At 45.6% G+C, this 27,299-nt stretch overlaps 1 protein-coding gene across 1 annotated transcript in view; it reads left to right on the plus strand.

Moving 5' to 3' along the window:
* Positions 1-230: 230 nt before the first annotated feature.
* The window catches only part of LOC129388357 (uncharacterized), a 57,983-nt gene continuing 30,914 nt past the window's right edge, over positions 231-27,299 (plus strand). Inside the window, exons 1-3 of the mRNA XM_055078489.2 lie at positions 231-317; positions 3,471-3,818; positions 10,515-10,767. Of these exons, the coding sequence (XP_054934464.2) occupies positions 305-317; positions 3,471-3,818; positions 10,515-10,767 (614 nt within the window). The 5' untranslated portion in view covers positions 231-304. The remainder of the gene's footprint in view (positions 318-3,470; positions 3,819-10,514; positions 10,768-27,299) is intronic.

A 27,299-nucleotide genomic window follows, 5' to 3' on the forward strand; every position in this document is an offset into this window, starting at 1 on the left:
AGGAAGCTTTTACATTCAACCCCTACCGCATATGTGTTCGCCGCGACCGGGAACCGAACGCGGGACCTCGGGGTCAGCAGCAGAACGTCGTAGCCATTTGGTCACCGCGGCGAAATCTTCAGTACTCTAGCCTCAATCGCGCCACATCACTTATTGTTCGAACACGCTGTGGCACGTTTCATTTCAAGGTTGCCACTTCTTTCTCATTTGCAGAGAGGATTCTACTTTGTCGTCATTGTACTGCATAACGATCAGCCTTTTCTGCGTCACATTTTTCTTCTGCTGCGGCGTAATCGTCATCACCATGGTGACAACAGGTAAGAATAAGGCGAGTGTCTAACTGTAAAAAGGAATGTTACGTACTGGTTCTGTTTAAGGAGAAAGCCTTAGGAGGAAGTTTTAGCTCGGGTGCTCCTCTCTAAATACATGTAAAAGGATAATCCGTTTTTCTCGACAACCACTGCACCACATTTGACGACGTTTATGACATTTAAAAGAAAAACTTAAAATCTAGTGACTATTTTGTTTTAGATTTTTCATTTAGGTCGTAAATTTTTTATTAAAAAATGGCAAAAATGAATAATTTTAAGAAAGAGTAAGCTATCCAGTTTACAGCTCTGTAACTCAGCAATCAAATTTGATATCACAATTCTGTGAATTGCATATAATAATAGTATATCTAAAGCGGGCAAAATTGATATGTTACGCAGAAATTCTAAAAAAGAATAGTAATATGGCTGTAGAGATTTTGCAGAATCCTTGCACACAACGTAAGAAAATCATATAAGTTATAAATTGAAGTATCAAATTTGCCCGCCTTGAATGATCAAATGGACACCGTTTACAGAACCGCGATATCTGTTCGTGCACAGATAATAATATGTAAACTTCGTGCTTCTATTTTTTTCGAGCTTCCAAATTTTTGAAAATTCTTTTTACAAAATTCAGGTCCCAAATGGAATTTCCGCTTCCTACAGTCACTACAATTTACCTTTACCTCACAAATGCAATGAATTTCATTAAAATGGGTCCAGGGATTAACCCAGAAAAGCATTTTTACGTTTTGCATGTACATGAATAGGCCGTGTCGGACTTGGGCCCGAGCTAAAGCTTCCTCTTAAGTGCCTCGTAGGCCGAAAAATCCATTGTACGGCATAATGGAAAAATTGACGATCCGGCGTCACGGCACCAAAATTGATGGTGCCGACCAATCAATGGTGGGTGTTAAACCCGCGACCTTCCGTGTTAATTGAGGAAAAATTAATTAAGGAACTTGAACCCATGACCATTGCTGGGAATTGAACCCCCAAACTTTGTGTGGTACCACAGTTAAATGACACCAGAATTGGTGGTACCACCACCGATGGTCGAATGCACGACCATTGGTGGTAGTTGAACCCCTGACCTTCGGCCTTAATTATTATTATTATTATTTAAGGCGAGGTTAATTAAGTCACAGGTAATTAAGGCCCTCAAACTCGCGACTTTTGGTGGGAGAAAACAACTAATAGGAAGTAACAAAGCATCTGAATTTGAATGTCCAATAATTTAATGAATGTCTCGCGAGAGCGCAGGCTTTCACCCACATTCTCTTTAGCTTATGTTAAAGTGCCTATCAACTTTTCTTTCGCGGCCATAAATTCGCGTGTACTGAACAAGCGTCACGCACTTGTAATTAAAGCGCCACTTGCAATGTGAGCCAATTATTTCGTCTGTCATCTCTCGAAAGTATCTGCATGCAGAAACTGATATGATATCGGTGCAATATCAGTAGAAATAATTACGTCATTATCGCTGACAATTTTCTTCCATTTAACTTGACTTTTTGTACAAATTTCTGCTTCAGGGAATTTATCACGCAGCGCTTGATCTTCTCTTGCCTACAGAAAAAAGTTTATTTGCTGATCGCCTAAGTACGTACGTTCCTTGTCAAACCGACAATGCATCACGTCGAATCCACCTGAAGGCAGTCTAATGTAGTTACGATGCAGAAAACGCAGTGACGATTATGATTCGAAGAACCTTGGCCATGCTGCCTACTAGAGCATCACTATAACGTCGCAAAATCAGCAAATGGCCACCTATCTGTTCACTAACGAGTGCGGCGCCTGGCCCGAATTTGAAATTACAGAAGCAGTTGGAAAAGAAACAGGAAATAATTTACCCTATAAATCGTTGAAGCGTCCCGATAAAGAAAATGAAGTTTTCAGTACAACATCAGTTTCGTTAACTGACAAGGCGGTGTCATAAAGAGCTGTAAACCTGTGACCACGCGCATTTGCCGCGCACTTGCAGTGAAATAAATCTATATTCATCTTGAATATTGAGTGAAAATCTCGCTTATTCTTCAGTTTGCTTCAGTCGAGTTCATTTCATCACTACAAGGTGTTTGTAGCTGACTTCGCACGATGTTGGCGTAGCTGAGATATGATTATCGAGTTTAGATTTTCTGTGAACATGATAATAGTAGTAATCAATACATTTCCATGCCGATAGCAGTCAATGTCAGTTACTCAGCATATATTATAAAATGACTATAATTGGCCGTAAACGGGGTGTAACGTAAGTCGTTTTTCGCTGGGTCCCTCTGCCGTGCAACCGCAGCCTAATCTAACTTAACTGTCACGCCATCCGCCAGACGGCGCGAAGTGCCCTAGTTCGAGACGAACGAGACCTTGTTCGTACGTAGACACAGAGAGCCCGCACAGCCACCGGCCGCAAGATTCTCTTAGTGTGTGAGTAATTAGTAACGGCGACATGTCGCCGAGTCACAAGGCAGCAGTCAGCACTGAAGAGGGAAAACGCAAGCACGTGGATGCTGCCTGCGCGAAGCTCACCTCGCCAGATCACGCTCAGTCCACGCCAAGAAGACTGTCAACGGTCGCGACGAAGCTCTCGCACAAATTTGGGAACCGTACAGTGACCGTCAGGGGCAGCAGGGCGTCAAGCTGCGTTCGGAGGTCCTAGAGCGGTAGAGGGTCGTAGGAACACAGACGCGTGGTAGCCGAGACTTCACAAGAACTTCAGTTTGGCCTAGTTGGTGTTTACTGCATATCATATTGACCGCAAATAAAGACGGGGACAGCGGGAGAGAATACACAAGCGACACGGGCGGTAACTTTCAGCTGGTTTATTCAAGGCAGCCCGTAAGCATACATAGACAAACAGAACATGCGCGGAACGCAGCAAACAAGAACACTCATCAGCCTGCGGGCAAGCAATTATCAAAAAAATCTATTTCCGATTGAAACAATCTAATGTAAGTGCCTAAGGTACTGCTTTCAACTTCCGACATTATTTGTTAGGACCTAACTAAATGCGAATGCCGTGCGCTCCGTTACACACGTAAAATATGTCCAAACTAAATCCCCGCCAACTGGCACGCAATGTTACGTGGTTATTAATATAGCTATATTGGTGTTGACTATGCGTCAATGCTTACGCACATTCTGTCCATTCTGTTTTGTCAGGTGGAAGTGGGCACAACGATGTGGTCGATGAAGCCCCGGACCAAGGAAGCGGTGGCGGTGGCGGTCAAGGACCGGGACCTGTCGTGTTTAATAACCCCCCCGCTATGTCCAGCGGAACAGATACGACCATGAGTGGCCAGCCTACCAGTGCGAGCCATCCTGCCGGTGCGGGCCAGGCAGGCGCTGCGGGCCAGGCAGGCGGTGCGGGCCATCCTGCTGGTGCGGGCCATCCTGCAGACCCGCCTACCACTCAAAGAACGATTCCGACTAGGAGAATGACTGATGCATCTCCAAGGTCACAAGCGACTCCTAGGAGAACAACTACCGCACCACCTGCGATTACAAGCGGTAAGAATTATTAAACTGATACATTCTGGGGTTCTAGGCGCAAAAAGTGCAATCTCCCTATGAAGCACGCCGAAGTAGGAAATTCCGGATAATTTCGACAACCTGAGTTTCTATACCGTGCAGCTATATCTAGTGCTCGTCAGTATCGAAGATACGTGTTTTTCAATACCATCCTAGACACTCTTTACGTATTGTATCTGTATTATGATACGTCTTGCAAGACGTGTATCAGTACCTGTACTTCCGTTACATGAAATATTGTATGGTGTATCTTAAGATACAAGATACTGGCTATCGCAGCACCAGTGTGCGGAACTATAAACGTTGGCTGAATGCGCCTCTCAAACTGATACTGCTGCCGCTAAGCCACCTGAATAAACTAATGCGCTTCTGTCTTTCCGTCCGAGCCCTCCAGCCAGGGCTGGTGATAAGTCGCGTCCCTGTGTGTGGAGTAGAGCCACGTGGTGGCGGTCGCGCCATCTCCACAAAAACAAGCATGCGAACTTCTGCGTGCAGCCGAATTTTTTTTCCTTGAGTTCTTGTTTTTAGTTGTGTTTGTGCCATGGCACTTGCTCGTAGTCACCGTACTGTGCTGCGTGAGCCAATGCGAGCGGCGTCTAGCGCGCAAATTCTGATGGCGCTCAAGTGTCGTTGCTGAAGTCTCTTTTGCATGGTGCTTTGTTACGAAGTCTGAACAACGCGAGAATGGGGTAGCCGTGCGTCTAATGGCTTTCCCACATTAATATTATACCTTGAGCAAGAAAGTCAAAAATTGTGAGATACTAACAGACCTATCATTCCTTACTCTGACCAAAGAAGGTTGGTCGGAGTTAGGAAATTTCCAAGCAAACATTTTTGCATACGCGTTTGCTGCTGAAATATAATATGTACAATAAGAAATTCGCCAATGTATCGAAGGATGTTAAGATAGCATGGGAAGTACCGTATCGGATACAATAATTAAGGTGGTATCTCGCGTCTGTATCTGAAATAGGGGTGGCCGAATATCTTGCATTGTATTATAATGCAATTGCAAAGTATCTTTGTCCAGCCCTGGCTGTATCTGTGTACAGGAGCGTTTTCTTTTTCTGCGTCTTGCTATCACCGACCTCACCGCCAGGGGCCGTAGGGCCCAGACTAACATGGCCTCCCCCTTTTCGTGCTTCTCATCCTGGAACAAACCCAGTAACAACCCCACATTTACACCGGTACAACTGGCAGGAGGAGAGAAATCGGCGGACACTAGCCACGTCTGGAAATGTGTCCCCCATTTCAAGATATCAAACGCTATTCCCGATGAACGAACGCCCTCTAGTTCAGGCCTAACGCCAAACCAGCCCCCGGAATCCAATCGGGAGAAACCCCGTCGTGCGACGTCTGTCCTACACCAATAGAGGATTTCTTCTACAAATGCGGCAAGACGACTCAACCACAAGACCACGATTGCAAACCCACCTGCAAGGTATGCTCAGAAGGGAACGAACCTGCAAGTACAGAATGCAAGGAGAGAGTGAAACCAAACCCACCATCCTGCAACATACAGCAACCGCGCCTCAACTGCCTCCGTGAAAGGGACAATGGCTGGAGCTCCAGAAGTGAAGAGTTCCCGGAGCAGGCTACCTCTGTGACTAGCTCGAGCAGTAGCATTGCTGGCAGCTCCCCAGACGCAGCATATCTAAGTCAATACTGGAGACTGCCTCGCTCGGACTCTCGCTCGTGCTTCCGCTTCGTCACACGCGCGAGCTTGGCCGACGTGGCAAGCGGCTCGAGTGGCTTGAGTGGTACGACCAGCTTAGATTTCTCGTCGGCCGAAACCGTAGCCATGCTGGTCTTCGAAAACAGACATTACAACCAGCAAAGCAAATTGCAGGACCAGCACCAGCAATTGCAAAGCCAGCAGAACCTCGTACACAGGCTATTGCAAAGTCAACAGAAACAGCAAGAGCTCACCGACAAACAGCTTCAATAATGCAAGTAACAGCAAGAAATCTCAGATAAGCTGCATCAAAAAAATTATGCCTATCCCGTAATCGACAGTAGATTTAAGCATGAAATAACAACCGGCAAAGCAGATTGGTTGGAGATTATACTAGCCACAATTTGAAAATCAGTATAATACGTGTTCGCAATAGCACACCGCAGCACACGAACCTGTTTTGAACTAAACCTCATTTCAAGTATCGTCTCGCGGCCAAACAGCCATCCAGGGCGCACCGGAAGCTGCCGGCTTGTTCATGCAGCGTGGCGTCATCTCTGGAAACAAGGAACTCACGGACCGCTGGCGTTGAGCAGGCAACCAGCCCTCAGCGACGATAATGACAATGAAGTGTATGGTGCCCTGTATCTGCATTTCGAACGTCGCTATTGAAAATAACAAATAAAATTTCAGCACAGTAGAAGTTACAGCTTCAGTGATATTGTGAACAAGCACTAGAAAGAACTAGGAAGCAATCTTTTTTGTAACTTATTTGGGAAGTCACTAGCGTATGTACTGAGGCCCAGCACAAATGGCACGGAGCCAGAGAACGCGTTTGCTCAGTTTTCGCCGGTCGCCCGAGCCATCTGGTTCTGTACTCGCAACATGATCGAATGTTCTCGTTCGAGTGCCCGGATAACGGCTGTAGCTTTTTGTTCAAAGTCACTTGAAGGTCGACGACAATGGGAGCTAGGAGCATTTCATGCTTAATATTGACCGACAATACACTCCGTATTGCGAAAGTTGAGCGCAGCCTTTTACGTGTTTGCATTTCGCGGTATAATGAGGCATCGCACCAATCACCGCACCGAATGGAAGAGCCGCGACGGCCGTCGCTGTGTATAGACAGTCCACACAGTTGCCGCTCCCCGAAAAATACAATTATGAAACAGTAATCCTTACACCGAAACCCTTGCGGCGAATGCGGTGCGCCAAAGTGAGCTCAAGGTAAATAAATCTAGTAGCAAAGCTTCCATAGAAGCTCGTATGTTCAAAACACGGCGGTTCATCGCTGGGGCGCTACAACGTAGAACTATTCCAAACTTTTCTATTCCAATTCTGCAATCATCCCTTCGCTATTGGTCAAAAACTTTTTCAGACCACCCCCACTTCACCTGTCTGTCACGCGACGTCACGAAAACCGCCATAGCTCCGCATCTGATATGACGTGTACACACGTATTATGCATCATTTGACCGAACAAAAGAAAGATAGTTATTTCAGATTCGACGCCGTTTCACCGTCAGCCCTCGGCTATTGGTTAAAAGTTTTCCGGATGCATTCATTTCACCTGCCTGTCACGCGACGTGACAAAATTGCAAAATCTCACACCGTCAAAGTGACGTGTACGCGTTAAAGATGCATTATTATGTCGAACAAAGCTAATTTTCTTCTGAATAGCCGCATGCTGCCGAAAGGAATAAATGATGGCTGCCGCAGATCGCTCAGGCACTCGCTACTCGCACCTGCCGGAGAGTACCGGTTTATTTTGATTATAATAAAGCTTCTTCCGTGACTGTGTAACGTTTTCGAGCTCTTTGGGCACGTTTACGACCTCATTCTGCCAACTCTTCTTTGCTGCGGACCCGCTTAAGCGTCATTCTTAAGCTTTCGTTGCATGCCGCCGGGATTTTCGACCAGCCTCCTAAAGCTAAGTAAGGGAAAGCGGGCCAATCGCAGACGCCGGCAACACCCTCTTCATCCGGTTATCAATTTTCAGTGCACTGGCTCCTCCCCATCGAATCCCTCTCGTCTTGAGCGTGCTCTTCGACTCTTGTCCGCCCATTAGATAAGACAAGCCACTCAGTGTAGGCAATGTTATTCGTTCTTCAAGAAAACAAGTGAGCTCCTATGAACGAGGAGAGCGTTTATCGCTCTTTTCGGACAACCCAGCGGGTGACCGCCCGATGCTTGCGTCGGCGGTTACGCAAATTTGACGTCAGGAGATTGGAATTGAGACATATTGGAATCGTTTGATGTTATGGGGCCCCTGGTTCATGAGGCTTAGCGCTGTGTGAGGAGGCAGCACTTCCGCAGGAAGAAAAAGTAATGTGGCGCCACATCCATCAAAACCGAAGTGACGCGATTTTTTTCTCGAAAATGTGAAACTTGTTTTGGTTTCCTGGCATTACAGCAATACATTCAAACTCCGAGCCGTTCGACATGATTGTTGTCCTGAGCTCTCGGCGTGGAAAGCCATGCAGTAAAAGACCGGCCGTACAGGTGTCGAAATAGTAGTCCTGCGCAGAGCGTACTTTCTTTGGAGGCCAATGAAATCTCTTCGCGTGGAGTGCTGGTCCCATCTTCGGACACCAAGGGCGTCTGCCAGCGTAGTCTCGCGAAAACCGTTAAAGTAAAAATGTACCTGCTAGCCGTGACTCACTACGTTTGACCGAACGGGTGGAGAAACGACGAAAGTACAAGCGCCATCAAGTTCAGTTACACGTTGACAAGGAAAACAACACAACCTTTAAGGTGAGCGTATTGGGGCAGGTGAACTTTACGTGCCCGCGTGTCTGCACACCTCAAAAGATGCATTGAATTGCATCTGATAGCGGCGTCAACTCTTATGGTGGGCACTAAATAAGACATATATTGATAGTGATAAAGTAGAGTGCTGGCATGCGGAGCCCTGGCGAGGGGCAGGCCATTCAGGCACGCTAGGGATGCGTAGGGTGCCTGAATGGTCCTTCGCTCGGCAGCACTCCGTGCAGGGTGGGGGATATTCATTGAAGGAGTACTCGCCACCTCGACCGGTTTTTCCAGATGGCCGCCGCCATTGCGGGTTTCACTTCACCAGGCGACAGGTCCAAGAAAGAACCTGCGGCTACTTGGTCTCTCCTTTTCTTAGTGAAATGACTAGCGGCAGCGTGCCCCACTGAACAAACAATTCCAGAAATAGTTGGAAACTTTACCGTTTTCGACAGACTCCAAGAGAAAGCCGTACTGATCCAGTGCACAGTGGACCGTAAAGATTAGGCGGGACTTCACCGACATAGTGTCAAATAGCAAATAAGAGCACGGAGCAGCGGAGGCCGATGTCAGCGATGGCTCTGAAAATTTAATTTAATAATGCACCGCCTCTACCCGACACTCCACGGCTACCTCTGCCCACTCTGCAACGTACCCGACACCCTAGCACACTTGCTCCTCGAATGCCCATGGCACAAAACAGCGAAAGTAAACCCCAAGTGGACGCGAACAAGCGAAGACCGCAAGCAAACGAAGAATCACAACCAGAAGCAAACGAAGACCACCTAGCCGAAACGTGGGAGTCCAAGCTCGCCCTCGAGGACCCGGAAAATGAATAACTAGTCACCAAGGTCTAGAGGGCAGTAGATACCAGACGATTTCTGGAGTAAGAAGCCTTCCCACCTCGGCATGATGCCAGACCTCTCTCGGGACTCTGTTTCGATCATTAAACGTTCTATTCTCTCTCTCTTGCCGTCATCGAAATGCGGCCACCGTGGCTCAGATGAATCTAGCGACCTCGCGTTTGGCAGCGCGGAACCCGAGCCACTTGTCTACCGCGGCGACTGAGTACAGTAATACCAACCCCGCCACTACGCCAACTATGACGACTGCAACCATGATTGCCACAACTGCAACAGCAACAATCTGAAGTGATGCAGCGTCAAAATGGAATGAGTACTTGACAGCAGTGTCTGTCCCCTCACAGTAACAGCCACTACAGCGCATATAAAAGTACGCATCGCTGCAAAGAATATTGTTATTTAACCAAAAAAAATGCTTGATGGTTAGGTCTACACCACAAATTTATCTAGTTCATACAGTGGTGTTGTCGACGCTACCCCCCCCCCCCCCCCCGCAACAACATCATAACGCTCTTAAAAGTTGCATGAGAAAATGTGCTATTGTAACTGTTTTACAGTAAAAGCCTAAATTAAACTGACGGATAACGTCAGGTGGAAGTCCATATATCAGCAGAAAAAGAAGTGTTATCTTCGTTCACATGTGTAAGAAAACAACAAGATATCACTTTTATTTGGAAGACAAAGTGTTGTTAGCTGAATATCTACGAGTTTTGCGTATCTGCGATCTCAATATCTTGTAACCAATGCAAAAAAAGATGTTACTTAGAGTTACGTGACTTATAGCTGTCGTGTCAAGGTGACAATAGTATCAAATGATGTTCCTCCATGGTGACATAACGTAGTAATTGACAACAACTAAGGATAAAAACAAAAAAATCAGGAATACAACGCGCGCCTCTTATCTTGCATTGCGCCGAACTAGACGCAATAGGGGTGGACGTAATGCGCGTGAAGTACGATAGGATTCCAATACAAAGTCGCGTACAAAGGCTTCATTCATTAGAATGTAAAAGAGGCAGAATGCAGAGAGGCGTTTAACGTTTATCCACAGAATGATTTGAACAATCATGTACTCAACCTTGCATTCTTTAGCGTCAACATTTAGTCGACCAATCTTTTCTTTTGCGGACTTCACAAGGGTGTTTTTACCGACATATTTAGTATACAAGTATTGACTACTACTAAAGAGCGAGGTTAGCGCCGGTTGAGAGTGATCGCCCAGCGCGCGCGCATGCGACCAGATACGTAAAAAAGCTTCCGGCGCCCACTGAAGAGTACTCACTTTGCAATACACAAATCATGATTTGTTCAACGTGCTTCTCTGCTACAGATGGGCAGTGTTCTTTGCTTTCGCATCCGTGGTCGACTGACCGGTTTTCCTCGCAGCGGCCAAATACGAAACGGCAACACCCATGGAAGCATATAGCTACGTCTGCACCATCAGCGAAGCGTGGCGAGGGAACACGACGTACCTACCTCCAGACAGCGTGTGCGACTACCTGTTCTACGACTCTCTCTACAAGGACAACAAGAACGCCGTCATCGATGGCGTCCACCTGTGGGACGCGGGAGCCCAGCAGTTCGTCCTGCAGGCGTCCGTGTACAAAAACACAAAGTTGGGCTTTTCGTTCGCGCCCGAGTGAGTGTCTGCGAGCCCTTCTGCAATGTTTTAAATTAGTCTTTTAACCGAAATGTGGTGAACTGAAAATTATGGTCTGTTTTTTTTTTATATGGTGGCGGTGTGATGAATCTTCGCGTGACCAGAAAAGAAGCTAGGCCGACTAAGGTGCATAAAGCGGATGAATGGTTCAAAACGGTTCAATGTTGGAAAGATGCAAGAAAAAAAAAAACGATTTGACATTTTTAGCCGGGTGTTGCTTACGCTACGCTCCGCTCGCTTATCGCGCGAGCAGGTCACTTCGTGAACTGCGTTAATTTGGCTCATTTACCAAGTGCGTCGCGCACAGATGCCAGCGACGGGCTGTCAGTCTTTGCCGTGTGAATTGAGGGCCTGTGTGCAGATGGCTGGGATACGCCGTCCTCAGCGGAGCAGAAAAAAGTGGTGAAGCTGCGTGCTGTGGCACTTTTCCAGCAAAACAACTTGCCTTCGCCAAAGCCTTTGTAGAATTTTTTGGGGGGGGACCAAATTTCGGACGCGGAAAGAGAACACGAAAGCAAGGGGAAAAGCTAAGCGCGTGCCTTTTTTTATTTATATATAGTGCTGTCTCGGGAGGAGACACAGCAGGAGTGGGTACATCCATTAGTAAAAACAAATAACATGGGCAGCATAGAAATAGATAACACAGAAGTATTAAAAACATATCAACCGGTAAAATTGTTAGGCAACTGAATAACGAACTCTTCAATTGGCAATGCGCGAAGTGAGCCGTTCAATCGATTCCAAATATCAACTGTTAGCCGGAAAAAAGAAAAATTAAAGCAGCCTGTATGTGGTTTGAAAGGAACAATGTTTAATGGGTGCTGCCGTCGGGTTGCACGTGCGATTGAGGGCACAAATGAGCAGGGTGCCTGAATACCAGATGACGTGTGATCGATCTTGTGCAGCATGATGATACGTCCACGTGTGCGCCTATGCTCTAACGTTTGCAAAGATAAAGTGTGCATATGTGAAGAAGGTAAAAAGTTACGATCGTATAGGCCAAAGATGAATCGTATTGCTTTTTTTTAACTGATTCTAAATGGTCAATGTCGCACGCGTGATGAGGAGACAAAACAGTTGAGACGTACTCCAGGATTGGTCGAACTAGTGGTTTGTAAGCAGTCAATTTACATTCCGTCGTGGCATTTTTTAAGCTTTGTTTGATATAGCCAAGTTTGCGAAGTGCTTTCCGAGAAATGTTACTAATATGAGCATTCCATGTTAAGGTATATGAAAAGATAACACCCAGGTATCCGAACTTGCTGACATGGGTCAAGTAGTTACCATTATTACTGTAAGAGAAATGCAGCGGATTCTTTTTGTTACCAAAGGTCATTGCAATTGTTTTAGTGAAATTAATTTTCATTTGCCAAGCGTTACTCCATTCACAGAACAGTGAAAACACTTTGCTTAGTTCCTGTTGATCATGGGCGTTAGCAACTTTAGGATAAAGCACGCAGTCATCAGAATATGGCGTAAATTCACTGCGGTGTCATTATTAATATTTGCTACATCATTAATAAAAATTATAAATAGAGGCCCAAGCACCGATCCTTGGGGCACACCTGAAGTTACAGTGGCTGACGGTGACTTTGCATGGTTGAAAGAAACGAACTGGGATTTTAAGTATAAGTACTCGGTTATCCAGTCGAGTAACTTATTGCCGTTAAGTATGATACGTATTATACGAAGAAGCTTATTATGGCAGACAATGTCAAATTCTTTGGAATAATCTATAAATATTGCATCGATTCGACTGCGGTTATTTAATGCGGAAGCTATGTCGTGAGTAAATTCAATGAGCTCAGTGACAGTGGAAAAACCAGATCGAAAACCGTGCTGACAGTGTGACAGTAGATTATGAGAAGTTAAATACTGAACAATGTGCTTGTGAATAATGTGCTCAAGAAGCTTGCAGCAAGTGGAAATTAGGGAGATTGGTCGGTAATTACTAATTTGTTGTTTATCGCCAGATTTAAACACAGGGATCACATTGGCAATTTTCCGAGCCTGGGGGACGGAGGATGTATCGAGCGATTTATTGAAAATGTCTGTAATATAACGGGCACTACATTCTGAGTACCTACTTAAGAGCACGTTAGGTATGGCGTCTGGTGCCGCACTTTCAGTTGTGTCAATTTTTAATAACAGATTGTGAACCCCAGCGTAACTTACTTCGAGGTTAGGTAACTGGTGTTCCGAGCTATGAGTGAAAGGAGGATTGGTACCATCATCCAGATGAAAGACAGAATGAAAGTAGCTGTTAAAGGATTCAGAAATGGTTACGGGATTAGAGCAAAGCTGATGGTCGATAATGAAGGATACAGAGTCATGGGAAGAGGGTAGTATTGTTTTCCAAATTTCGGTGGGTTTTGTTTCATGAGGGTTGACAGTGTTGTGTTGAAGTAAGTGTTTAGCTTCTGTTTCTGTCACTATTGTTTTTAGCTCAGACTTGAGTGAAAGAAGTAGTGAGCCGCGGTTTTCGTTTTGTGACCGGCTGCGCTTGCGCATAGACTTGATGCGTCTTATGAGATGCATTATGTCTCTTGTGTACCATGGATGCTTCGGGTTATGTTTCACAAATTTGGGGGGACGAAATGAAGCACACAGCTATCTACTAAACTGTGAAACTGCTCTAACAAAGCATCAACACTGCACTTTTGGCTGGCAGACACGAAATCTCTGACAGACGACTCCAGCAGGTAAACAATAGCATGGTCGTTGGCACGGGTAAAATCTGTAACCATATTGAATGTCGGCTTGTGGGGCTCACAAACCACGTTAAATTTAATGAAAATATCCTAATGATCTTACAGTCCGTCGAATACGTCACACTGAAAACCGCACTGTAACTGTTCATTAACAAAAACAAGGTCAAGAACAGAGCTGACTCGAGTTCAACCACTTGTGTTAAATCAAATGATATAGCCATAATTATTAGGGATTCACAAACAGCCTTGTCATGGCCTGTTGAAATTCACAAGTTCCAATCGATACAAGGAGCATTAAAATCACCTGTAATGATCATTTTATAATTGTGGAGCCTGTGTTCCGTTATGTATTCTGTAATGTGCCAGAAAATGTTTTCAGAAACAGGCGGGCAGTATACAGCACAAACTGTCATGAAACCAGATATGTTTATCCGCACAAAACAGACTCAGTATTCGGAAGTTTGGGCAATACAAAAAATTTCAATGCCTTTGCTAATAAACAAAGCTACACCCCCTCCTTTAGCAAACTGCCTGTCGTTTCTCATAACCGAGTAATCTGGAGGCAAAAATTCTACATCTGATATAGAGTTGTCGAACCATGCTTCTGTTGCGCAAATAATTGACGGACTGTAGTAGTCTAGAAGCAAATTGAAATCTTCAAGCTTTTTAAGCAAGCTTCGAGCATTTATGTTGAAAAGAGTTAGTTTTTGCTCATTTACGAGTCACTTTGTGTTCGTAGGTACTGCAGCACGTGGAGCCTTAACAAGCCTTTTGCAAACATCATCCCAAGTGCAACGAACACTGTCGACGATCAGGGAACCCTACTGCAATCTATACTTTTCTGCTTCTTTGCGGATGTCAACCGAATTGTCCCAGAGAGCCTTTCGAAATTGCCTTACACGCGCTATTCACTAATGTACTTATAAAGATCCTTTTAGTTTTCTGGCGTTTTTAAGGATGGAAAGCTTGGTTCTAAAGTCTAGCAGTTTAAAAATTACAGGTTTCGTTTTTTCATTTCTTTGCGTGCGAAGCCTGTGACCGCGTTGAATACCTTCCCATTGGATTCCAAGTTTGGAAGGCAGCAACTCTGATACAGGAGCTAATAGTTCCTCAGAAGTTTCTGTTGTGGGCTCCTTGAAGCCACAAATAATAAAATTATTCCTGCGGGATTGGTTTTCCAGGTCATCGTTTTTGCGGTCAAGTTTGGTGATGAAATCTTTAAGGTTATCGACAGTTTTCTCAAGATCATGAACGCGCTGAGGAGCGTCGTTGGCAGTTGAAACCAACATCTCTATGTGCGTAACACGCTGTTCAAAAGAAGCCATTCTAGAGTAGAACGCGGTAATCTCTGCGCTGATTCGTGCATGTCCGGCTCACAGTTCTGTTAGCATTTCCTCTGACTTTGGGCCTGGATTAGTCTCGACATCGCCGGACAGTTGGAACAAAATTCTTATGAAATGCAGTACACAAGAACAAATACACACAAACTGCTGAGGGTCTGACAGCAGCATTAAGAAACGATTATTGTTCATATAACATTTGAAAGCGTAATTGTGGCCTACCTGCAAAGTGAAGCACACGTGTTTCCAAGAATCGTTTGCCATGCCGTTGCCAGACCCACTGAAGAGGATTGGCCGGTGCGTCGCTTTTATGTCCCGTCGGGTCCGTGTCGATGACGTTCCAGTGTTGTGCCATGCGCGACAGGCGAGATCGACGGGAGATGGGGCTGTGGATGCATTGCCTTCTATCGATTGACAGGAAGAACTGAATGGAGGGCCAGTGAGGGTGCACTTTCCGCGAAGGAAGCTTGAAGAGGAAATGTTGCTCAGGAAGTATGGGCCAGCGATGCTTGCGGCTATCTGCAAAATGAAACACACATGTTTCCAAGAACCGTTTGTCATGCCGCTGCCATACCCCCTAGGTGCTTGCTGTGCCGTTGTGTTGCGTTTTATTAAATCAGCCTTGACCAGGTTTTCACATTACAAAGCAGCAAGCACGGAGCTTAGATCACGCTCTAACGATGTTGTGTACAAAGTAATAATCCGCTCTACGTCACCAAAACATCTCAGATTTCAAACGGAGGACATTGTGACTTTCCTCTCCAGGGAGGCACGATTGCTTCCGGAGAATTGGAGAATTAGGATGAATACGCACAGACGCCTTTACATCAGATACACTGCCTGGAACGTTACCGATTGCAGCACGTGACCTCGCTATGCCATCGAATACCAAAAACCCGCGAAGGTGCACCGCAAAAAAGCACAAAATACAGAAGCGAGGCGGGATTCCTGACCTACATTTGATGCATCCTTCAGCTGCGATATGGCACAAAGCAGAGATGGAATGTCGCTTGCAGGCGCTGGTAGAGGCAAGTGGAGAGAGTTTCTATGTTGACTGTGTAGCTCGCCTCGTGGCACTATCCCGACGCGACCTATTAACTTCTCTCCAGACTAAATACTTAAGCAAACCATAAGCCAAAGTGAGACTATCTGCTGCAAAACACTCCTTAAATGGCGTTTCGAAATTTCCAGTGTATCAGAAAAGTTTTCGAAGGACCCTGCCTAGAAGTCATTTGACGTGTACTGACTAGTCCAGCTGTGCGTGCGGTGTTAATCCGAATACGAGTGTTCTTGCCGAAATGTTGCGCCTAACCTAGACGTTCACTTTTGATCTCGCAATATTATGTACTGAACAACAGCCCGAGAATATGGATGGATGGATGGAGTAACTTTATTGAAAGGTCCTGCGAGCTACGGGGCGCAAGGTCCCATAGAGCGGGCTACTCCCACGTTGGGACCGGGAGTTGTAACACAACTCATCACATCACAAAATAACGTAAGGCACAATGAAAAAAACGGGGTCAACTGTGCGTGACTTCTGTGAGGAAAACTTGTATAACTGGCAACAGAACAGGACCTCCTGCGAATAGGTTGGTTGATATGGAATACTCTCTTAGGAAGTGTGATAACAGAGCGACGTGACTGAGTTGGCTATCTTGTGCGCATGTCTTCCGTGTTAAACCCGTCGCGCGTGTGCCGGTAAGCGATACATCGCGCTTACATAAACCCTTGTTTTTTGTGCAATAAAGAAATCTTGCAAAAGCTGCTGCTGCGTCCACATCGGTTATTACACTGGCGACGAGGCACGGTTGTGCCCATGCGGGGAGGGCGTTTCCAGCAAGATGGCCTTCGGCGTCCGTATCGACGAATTTCACTTAAATGGTAACTTTTCATGGGAGGATTACGTCGAGCGTATAGAGCTATGCTGCACTGCAAACAAGCTCAAGGAAGACGCCGGCAAGAGGGCAGTATTGCTGAGCTGCTGTGGGGAGGATACATACTCCCTGATAGCTACCCTCGTCAAGCCTCTCCGACCACCGAACGCCGACTACCAGTCCATCGTAAATGCCGTGAAGAACCACATCAACCCGAAGCCATCCGAGTTATATTCAAGGTACGTGTTCTCGAAGCGAGATCAGCACGACGCCGAATCTGTCGCAGACTATGTTACAGCTTTACGTAAGCTAGCCGAGAACTGCGGGCTCAACGACAACCAGCTTCCTCTTGACGTAATGCTAAGGGACCGGTTGGTTTTTGGAATCTCCGACAGCATTGTGCAGCAACGTTTGTTGGCCGAGAAAGACTTAACCTTTAAGACTGCCTACGATCTAGCAGTAACGGCAGAGGCTGCTGCAAAACATCAAAGGGTTATGGGCGGCCTACGTCAGGACGTCCCAGATTTGACAGCTAAAGTGGACAGGCAAACCATGAAGCAGCATAAGAATGGGCAAGATGTAAAAGTTTCAAGCGAGCAGTTGAAACGGCAGTGTTTCCGGTGTTTGGGCAACCACGCGGCATACCGTTGCAGGTTTAAAACCGCAGTATGCTTCAACTGTTCAGTGAAAGGGCACTTGGCCAAAGCGTGTCGCAAGAAACAAAAAGGTCAGGTTAACCACCAGTTAGAAGATATGTCAAACTCGGAGCAAACTGAGTATGATGACATGCTAAATATTAGTCAAGTGACTAGCGGTTGTCCCAAGTTTATGGTGGCCGTAAGTATAGGCGGTGAAATAGTATCCATGGAAGTCGACTCGGGAGCAGCTAGGTCGATTATCAGTGAAAACACGTTCAGCAAACTGAAAGTGGCAAGGCGCATAAAGCTTGAAGAATCGGACACCAAGCTCGTAACTTGGACTAAGGAAGGATTGGACGTCGTCGGAAAAGCCACACTTCCGGTCAAATTCAAGGAACAAGACTTCGAGCTGCCGATACTCGTTGTACGAAACGAAGGTAGCACGCTTTTGGGTCGCGATTGGTTCAAGGTATTGAACATTAATATCACTGGGCTTCACAGCATCGAACAAAACGCAGAAGCCCTTATCAAAAGGTTTCCGGATGTTTTTGACGAAACATTTCCAGGCGCTGCTCTGCCACCCCTACACATCGAGCTGAAGGAAGACGCCCGGCCCAAGTTTCTAAAATGCCGCAGCATTCCGTTCGCACTGAAGGATGACGTCATCACAGAACTGGAAAAACTGGAACGTCAAGGTGTTCTGCAACCGACGCAGTACTCGGAATGGGCCACCCCTGTGGTCATCGTCCGTAAAAAGGATGGGTCATTAAGAATATGCGGCGACTATCGAAGTACAGTAAACCAAGCGGTAAGGAACAACGTTTATCATTTACCTACTAGCAAGGAACTTTTCGCAAAGTTGGGGAAAGGCCGTATTTTTTCTAAAATTGACTTGACGCAAGCGTACCAGCAACTTGCAGTTGATGACGCTACAGCAGAAGTGCTCACAATAAATACAGTAAAGGGCCTGTACAAAGTGCGACGTTTGCCGTTTGGTGTCTCGGTAGCACCCGGATTATTTCAAAGAGCAATTGATACAGTGCTTGCAGGTCTATGCCAGGTGGCGGCATACCTCGACGACATCCTTGTGGCCAGCGAAACAGCAGAGGAGCACCATGAAATCCTCATGGAGGTTCTCAACCGACTGTCGAAATCGGGACTGCGTATACAAGGCGCCAAGTGTCAGTTCTTCAAAGAGAGCCTGGAGTACTTGGGACACCGGATACACGCCACCGGCATCTACCCATCAAAGGCTAAAGTCGAGGCGATTCACAAAGCACCTGTACCAAAGAACAAAAAGGAGCTCCAAGCTTTTCTAGGTATGGTGAATTTCTACAATCGTTTCCTAAAAGGTCGGTCCGAAGTTGCAGAAGTGCTCTACCGCCTACTGGACAGCGAGAGTACGTGGAACTGGGGTGAAGAACAGCAACTAGCTTTCGAAAGACTAAAGACGTTGCTGACGTCCGAGTCACTTTTAGTGCATTTTAACCCTGATGCACCTTTAATTCTGTCTTGTGACGCATCACATGTGGGTGTGGGAGCTGTATTAGCTCACCGCGATGCTCAAGGACGCGAGCAACCTGTTGCTTATGCGTCAAGAACACTCACTAAAGCGGAACGTAATTACGCCCAGATTGACCGCCAGGCTCTAGCTATTGTCTATGGCGTCCGTCAATTTCATCAGTACCTATGTGGGCGAGAATTCCACATCTTTACAGATCATAAGCCCCTACTCGGTATCTTTCAACGAGACAAGCAGATTCCCGTTGTTTTGTCACCGCGCATGTTGCGATGGTCTTTGTTGTTATCTGCTTACGAATACAAACTGGAGTATAGAAGGACGCAAGATCACGCAAACGCTGACTGTCTAAGCAGGCTACCGATACCCGGTGACAGGAGGGACATCGAGCCTCCTGGCGACGTGCTTTTGTGTGAAGCAGTGGAGTACCCTCCTGTGAGCGCAGCAGACGTCTCATCAGCCACTATGCGTGATCCTTGCCTGTCGCGGGTGAAGAAATGGGTTGCAACTGGCTGGCCAGAACAAGGTGTGCCCCCAGAATGTGCTGCCTATCAGGTGAGGCGCGGAGAGCTGTCTTTTCACCGTGAATGCCTTCTGTGGGGTAACAGGGTCATACTGCCGGAAGAGCTGAGAGAAAAAGTCCTCTCCATTCTGCATGCAAATCACCCTGGCATAACGGCCATGAAAGCTCTGGCAAGGTCATATGTGTGGTGGCCGAAGATCGATGCCCAGATTGAAGATTTCGTGCGTCATTGCAAACTCTGTCAAGATAACAGGCAAAGCGAACCTAAAACGCCTGTGCATTTTTGGACGAAACCCGAAAGCCCGTGGAGCAGAATTCACATAGATTTTGCAGGGCCGGTTCAGGGCGTTTTCTTTCTTGTTGTCGTGGACGCGCTATCAAACTGGGCCGAGATCGACATAATGCCATCGCTTCATTCCTCAGCTGTGATCGAAAAACTGCGAAGAATGTTTGCTTCATACGGATTGCCGGAGCTGGTTGTTTCTGATAACGGCACAGCCTTCTCGAGCAGCGAAATGCAATCTTTCTTGAAGAAAAATGGCGTGCGCTACATGTATACCGCTCCCTACCATCCCGCAAGCAACGGAAGGGCTGAACGCATGGTTCGCGAGCTAAAGTGTGCGCTTCGAAAGCAGAGCGAGGGCACAGTGGCATGTAAAGTTTCTCGTTTTTTATTCAAGCAGCACTCCACGCCCCACTCGGAAACCGGAAGGACGCCAGCAGAATTCATGCTGGGCAGGAGCTTCCGCTCTATCTTGTCGAGTCTTCACCCTGGCGCAAAAGGCCCTGGATGTACGAAGCCGTCATCCTCGAGGAAGTTTCTGCAAGGTGACTCCGTGTATGTGCGGAACTTCTCTCGTGGTCCGAAGTGGCTGGCCGCACGGATACTGCGTCGCTTGGGCCACGTCATGTACAAAGTACAGACTTCCGATGGCTCAGTACACCGACGTCATCGCAACCACGTGCGGAGAGCATGGGATGCTATACCGATAGTCTCTCACGCTAACCCCAGCTTCAAGCTTCCAGCGGCTGAAACTGCAGTGCAGAGATCACCTATCCTTCCAGCGACGCCAACTGCAGTGCAGAGATCGCCTAGCCCAGAAGATCCGCAAGCATGCCGTAGGTCTACTCGTGTACGTCGCCCAGTGCTTCGTTATGGCATTGACTACTAGGTGGGAAGGGATGTGATAACAGAGCGACGTGACTGAGTTGGCTATCTTGTGCGCATGTCTTCCGTGTTAAACCCGTCGCGCGTGTGCCGATAAGCGATACATCGCGCTTACATAAACCCTTGTTTTTTGTGCAATAAAGGAATCTTGCAAAAGCTGCTGCTGCGTCCACATCGGTTATTACAGGAAGTGTTTCCTTTTTTAAACAGATTGACGAAGAACCAGACTAAATGATTAAATCTAGGGCGCTAGCTGTGGTACATTTCGGTTACCTTGCCGCCGCGCCAAGGCATTGTTTTTGTTGGAAAGGGACAATGGAAATATGAAAACTCTTAACGGTCTTTCTTAGAAAAGCTTTATGTTAACTTAACCGGAAGCGACCAGTTTATCTTACCGTTAAGGGGGTTGAAAGGCATGTTTTGAGGTAACTTTGCTAACCATACTTCTCTTCGGCGTTATTCTTACTATAGGTGGCTTCCTAGGTCTTTAAAGCAGGCGTTGGCGGTTGCAGGAGCCTTACATAGCCACCTAGCGCAACAATTGCCATTAGCGTCTTCCTAAACATAGTGTGACTAAATTTAGGGGGTTTTCTACCGAGAATTTTCTTTGGACGGAGTGGATAGCGAAGAAAAAAAAAGAAAAGTCGTTTTTTTTCGTGTATAAACCGCGTGCGACCAAAATAAAAATTTTGTACGAACTAAAAAAAAGTATCCGAACTCTGTACGCCATTGAAGGCCACTTCAGTACTTGATACTATCAAAGTGTTGACAAGTTGCACTGCACGTGGCTACTAGTACTACTGGATTAGTATATTAGCCTTCGTCGCAATTATTGTCTCACACTGCACGCTAAAGGTGTCATGCCCCTTCACAGCACTAGCAGGACGTACGTCTATGTGTAAACATATGAATGGCAGTTCTGGGTGCAGAGTACCGACATGGTTTGATGACTGATTTTTACATTGCCTTTTTTTTACACATTCTGCTATTTCGTCAAATATATTATGGAGCCAGTGCATACAACTTCGCAAGCAATGTTTGTTCGAAACGTGATCGAATAACCAGATATCCGAGAGCCATGAGACGTCATTTCTTACCTTTAATTTCGGGCGTTAAGGTAGGTTACTGACATCCAGCCCCTCATTTTTTTTTTTTAAATCGCATGCACAGCGGGAATCGGTGTAAGCAAAGCTTAGGTAAACTAAGCTGGAAGGATGAAGCGAAGCATAAAGTGAGAGATGCGCAATGTTTTCTCAGAAATATTATATGTATATATTTCAGGAGCTAATAATAACGGATGCATTTCGCCGACGAACCCAAACCGCAACCGTCCTAATCCACGATGGTGGCCTTTGCAGAAACCCCACAGCGCCGTCACTGACCAAACCAGCTAGCTTTCGAATGCCACCACAGAAAGCTTCACTGAACACGGAGATGTCAATGTTCTTCGGCCTTTAACGCTATACTGATGTCCGCTTAGCGACAGGCGGCACCAGTGATGCGATGCAGAAGGCGTCCGGCTCCACGGCCACGTTACGCATTCGTTCCATGCTCGTTGTGTTTCTTGCGCTGCCGATAAAATAACGGCGAAGGTGCCAAAAGCTTGTGTAGCGAGTACCCTTGAGGGCATTGCTTTTCATACTTGTTTTTTTTAGGGTACGCTGCCAAGAGACACCACCAAGGAAAAATGCCAGAGAAATTCATGAAAGACTCTATACTGCAGTACACCCTAGATAAAAAAAGCTGTAGTGCAATGTTTGAAGTAGAGAAACAATTTTTGAAGTCGAAATACAATTTTTGAAGTAGAGAACAAACAAATGAAAAAAAAAACGTGTCACACGTGCGTGTCCAAAAAACCGCAAAATAGTTGCGAAACAGAGACAAACCCAAAAAGTGGCGACGATAATACAAAAAAAAGGAACAGTAGATGCATAAATGTGCACACAATTGTTGCAGTAATTTTTCTGAGCTTAGTAGAGAATTCTGTAGTAAAACCTCCAATCGCCTGAAATTACCCAGGTTCTTAAGCGGAGCAGACAAAATGTTCAGAAACGCAATTGTAGCCAATGCATATGTTTATTTAGCATACTGCGGAAGAGTGTTAACAAGAAAATTTTATTGAAAGCAAAGGGGGTGGTTTGAGTATCTTTGAGTGAGAAACATTTATTGATTTCAAAAAGCACTTCAGAAACAATCAATTTGATACATAACTGCAAAATTTTATTCAAACAACTCTCTGTCAGATCAAATATATTACTGATCAAGAAGACCAAGGCCATTACACTATGGTGAACTGCAAGTGACAACACGCATTTCCTCATTTTGTATGGGCTGCATAAAAGATAAATGCGAAGAGGTGTATTACTCCAAGCCATTATTCTACAGTTTCTGTGAGCATTAATGAGCGCAATCTAGAGGGAAAGTAATACGCGTAGATTAAAGACTGGCGCACGGTATTGAAAAGCGAACTTCAACGTGACATGGTTGACGTGTAAGTGAAACTTGAAACAACCGTCAAGGATAACTGCTTGGAGTTAAAAATGCAAAGGTGAATATAACGATGACCTGTCTTTACTGATGGGGGATTAGTTTGCGACATTTTCGTGTAACCGGAATAATATAAGTTTAGTTTTAGACGAAATATAACATGTAGTTGTCACTATAAACAAGTTCAGAAAGTACCTGATTGTAGTATTTAATTTGACTATTAGAACACACATAGAATTATCAAACACGGATATAGTCACTTAGTCATATAGTCATATAGTCATAAAGTCAGAACAACCATGCCGAAACCTAGCATGCCCAACAGAAGCGTCGTAACCAATAGCGTAGTGCGTAGACTTTCATACAATAAGTAACTGTGGTGCGTGTGCATATGGTAGCTGCAAAGCAAGCATGCGAATTATGGGAAGTACATGGACTTGCCCAAACTTCCTCCTTTTGATTTCAAACTGCTTTGCGAGTTTGTAAACTCGTCATTTTCAACAAACTAATGCGTAGTAAATAAATAAAGAAACAATAATAAAGTTCTCCGACGGCACGATTCGAACGCAGAACCTCAAGCACAGAGGCCTGATATCGAAAGCCTCGGACGCATGCATTGAGAGAGAGAGAGAGAGAAACAACTTTACTGGTCCATTATGAAATGAAACGCGTTAAGCGTCTGATGGGGTGGCTCCCTCTTCGCGGGCTCCATATGCTTCCAGGGCCGCATTGCATTGACAAACGACATAAAACGCCCTTATGAATCTATCGCGGGGAAGGGAGTGACTGGAGACGCTTGGCGCGCTTCGATTTTCTCACCTCGACAAGCTGGATTGTTGCAGTTAGTAGCAATTGTGCGTGTTCGCAGCGTCTTTTGTATTTTTAAAGTATAGATTGCTCTGAAATTTACGGCAGCGAAGGCATATAAAAAGTGATAAAGAAGGCCAAAACGATGTTTGGGTGCACAAGGACGAAGATCGCACAAAACCTTGCGCTTCTAATCACTCTTGTGGTGTCTGCCCGTCTGCAACGCGAGTTCTCTCTAGGAATTATTGTGGGAAACTCTATGGCCTAATGGGCGCAGGAAACTTTTTATCCGGACAAGCTGCAATTTCGCGTCAGCAAATTCACTACACACCTAAGGTCGTATAAAGTAAAACTATTCCAATACGTTTTTAGTCCAATCTCCTGACGTCAAATTTGCGTAACCGCCGACGCAAGCATAGGGCAGTCACCGGCAGGGTTTTCTGAACAAACCAATCAAGCGCTGTCCTCATTCATAGGAGGTCACTTTTCTCGCTTGAAAAACGAATAACATTGCCCTCACTGAGCGGCTTGCCTTATCTAATTGGCTCACAAGAGGCGAGGAGCACGCTCAAGTGGAGAGGGATTCGATGGGCCCGAGCCTGTGCAGTGAGCATAGATAACCGGATGAAAAGGGTGGTGCCGGCGTCTGCGATTAGTCCTCTATCTCTTACTTGGCTTGCGGTGGCTTGTCGACAATCGCGGCGGCATGCAACGGAAGCTTAAGAAAGATGATAAAACGGATGCTCAGTAAAGAAGAGAGCCGAGAGTTCTCAAAAACGTTACATGGCCACGCAAAAAGTTTTATTACACGCAAATAAACCCATGCTCCCCGGCAGGTGCGACTAGCCAGTGCCTCAGTGGTCAGCGGCAGCCATCTTTTATTACTTTCGTAACGGGGCAGCCTGCGGCTATTCAGGAGAAACTTCAATTTTGTTCGGCATATTAATACATCTTTAACGCGTACACATTACTTTGACGCCATGAGTTTTACGGTTTTGTGAAGTCGAGTGACCGGTAGGTGAAGTGGGCGCAGCCCGAAAACTTTTGACCAATAGCCGAAGGCTAATGGCGAAAAGACGTCGAATTAGAAATAACATTTTGTTTCGTTCTGTCAAATTATGCACAAGTTGTCTGTAAACGTTATGTGGGATGGGGAGCTAGCGTGGTTTTCCTGATGTCGCGTGACAGACAGGTGAAGCGGGGGTGGTCCAAAGAAGTTCTTGAACAATCGTGGAGGGCTGATTGCAGAATTGGAATAGCAAAGTTTGGAATACTTTTACGTTACAGCGCCCCTAGTCACACATGTGGCCGACGTCTGGCCTGCCTGGGTGGCGGCGTGCTAGAACGCTGTGGTTTCTTGCTCTCCTTGCAAAGGGCGTGGCAATGGACAGGACTTAGCTAGACGCATCAGGCTAAAACAAACCTTCATGCAGGCGCGTGCCGCTTATCATGCAAAATATCATTCTATTTTAGTGGCCTCCCATTCGGATGGCGTCAGCATGTTTTGGTAGGACACTGAAACTGCAGTACTACCCGTTGGCCAGCGGTGGCTTCCGAGAGCAAGAAATAACGGGAACATTTCACATCGGTCAGAGAAAACGAAAATTGCTCTGGAAATCTTGCAGCACCGAAAGGAAGGATGGAAAGAAGGCTTATCTTATTCATGACAAGCTCAAAATCGGCAACAGCATGTACGCTTGGAACGAATCAACTGAACAACGAATTAGCCGTTCTCCTCTCTCTTCTAGTAACTCTGATTGACAGACCAGCTTAGATAACCCAGCTCTTCGTGACCTTGTTATCTTCAACATAAATGCCCAAAGCATACGGAACAAGGAAACTGCCCTTGAGATCGCTCTGTTTACTCACAGCCCTGATATAGTTGTTATAACCGAGACTTGGCTTCACTGTGATATCACTAATGATTGCATCTTTCCTCCACCATACACTGTATTTAAGCGTGATAGGGGTCACGAGGAGGTGGCGTAGCCATTTTACTAAAACCGAATGTTTCCGCTATAGTTCTAAATTCACCAGAAAACCATAAAAGCCTTGCTCTGAAAATCACCTATCGTGGCTACACTTTCATCTCATGTGCACTGTATTGGCCTCCTAATTCAGATCTGGACTATCTGCATAAGCTGCAAGATTTTTTGTTCAACTACAGAAATAAAAAATTGATACTTGCAGGGCATTTCAATCTGCCAACCATAAACTGGTGTAACGAAAACCTTGGAAGTTCTGAAAATGCTGACGCTATCTATGATATAATGTTGTCCCACAACCTTCAGCAAATAGTCACCGAACCAACTAGAATACATGGTTCGACTGAGTCAATCTTAGATTTAGTATTCATAAAACGCTCTTTTTGTGATTACACAGTATCTGTTCATGACGGGATTTCTCATCACAAGTTAGTAGTCGCATCTTTACCTGTAGTCCACGGAATTATAGAAAAAGCAAAGCATAAGAACGTAAATGATTATTCAAAAGCACTGGATGAATCCACCCTTGATTACTTGGAATTGGCTTATGAAAGCTTTGAGGCAACGAGTGCCACACAGTTATTGAACAGGCTCAAGAAACACTGTAAATATTGTATCAATAGCTTCATACCCGATAAGAAGAAGCGCTTAAAGAAAGCAAATCCCTGGATAAACCGGCACATTATTCACATAAAACGAAGGCTTAAACGGCTGAAAAAAGCTAAGAACGACAGTTCTAGTCAGTTAGCTATTTTAGCAGAAGAGCTTTCTTCTAGCATTAAATCAGCAAAAAAACCATTACAGAGTCTTCCACAATTTATACGAAATGATCCCCATAAATTTTGGATCACCTTCGAACTTCACACAAGCAAATAAATCAAATCACTGTGCATAACAACGTGATTACGTGTCCTCAATCAATTGCTACGCATTTCAATGCTTACTTTCACTTTGTATATTCTGAAGAAAGTGCCAATGAACATGTGTTTGACCTTCCACCTGAAGATTCATTCACTGTATCCGACGAAGGCGTTGTTGAATCCCTACTCCGGTTAGATACCAAAAGCTCGCATGGTCCAGATGACATACCAAACGCCTTCTTACGCCGTTATGCTGAATCATTAGCTCATTTCTTAACTAAAATTTTCTGTTTATCCTTATCGTCTTTTTCATTGCCCCCCGACTGGCTAACAGCCAGTGTTGTGCCTGTGCATAAAAAAGGGGACTGTGCGTGTTTAAGCAATTACCGTCCGATTTCTTTGACGAGTATCTGCTACAAACAAATCGAACACATTATCGCTAACCACATACTTGAAAGATAAACTCTAAAGGGTGCTTCTCTCCATTTGAACACGGCTTCAGGAAAGGTTTTTCAACTGTCACGCAGTTGGTTACTGCTATCCATAACTTTAGTTCCATATTAGACAAATGTGGACAACAGGACATAATTTTTTTGACT

This window comes from Dermacentor andersoni, chromosome 10 (assembly GCF_023375885.2).
Source record: "Dermacentor andersoni chromosome 10, qqDerAnde1_hic_scaffold, whole genome shotgun sequence".
NCBI classification, from domain to species: domain Eukaryota; kingdom Metazoa; phylum Arthropoda; class Arachnida; order Ixodida; family Ixodidae; genus Dermacentor; species Dermacentor andersoni.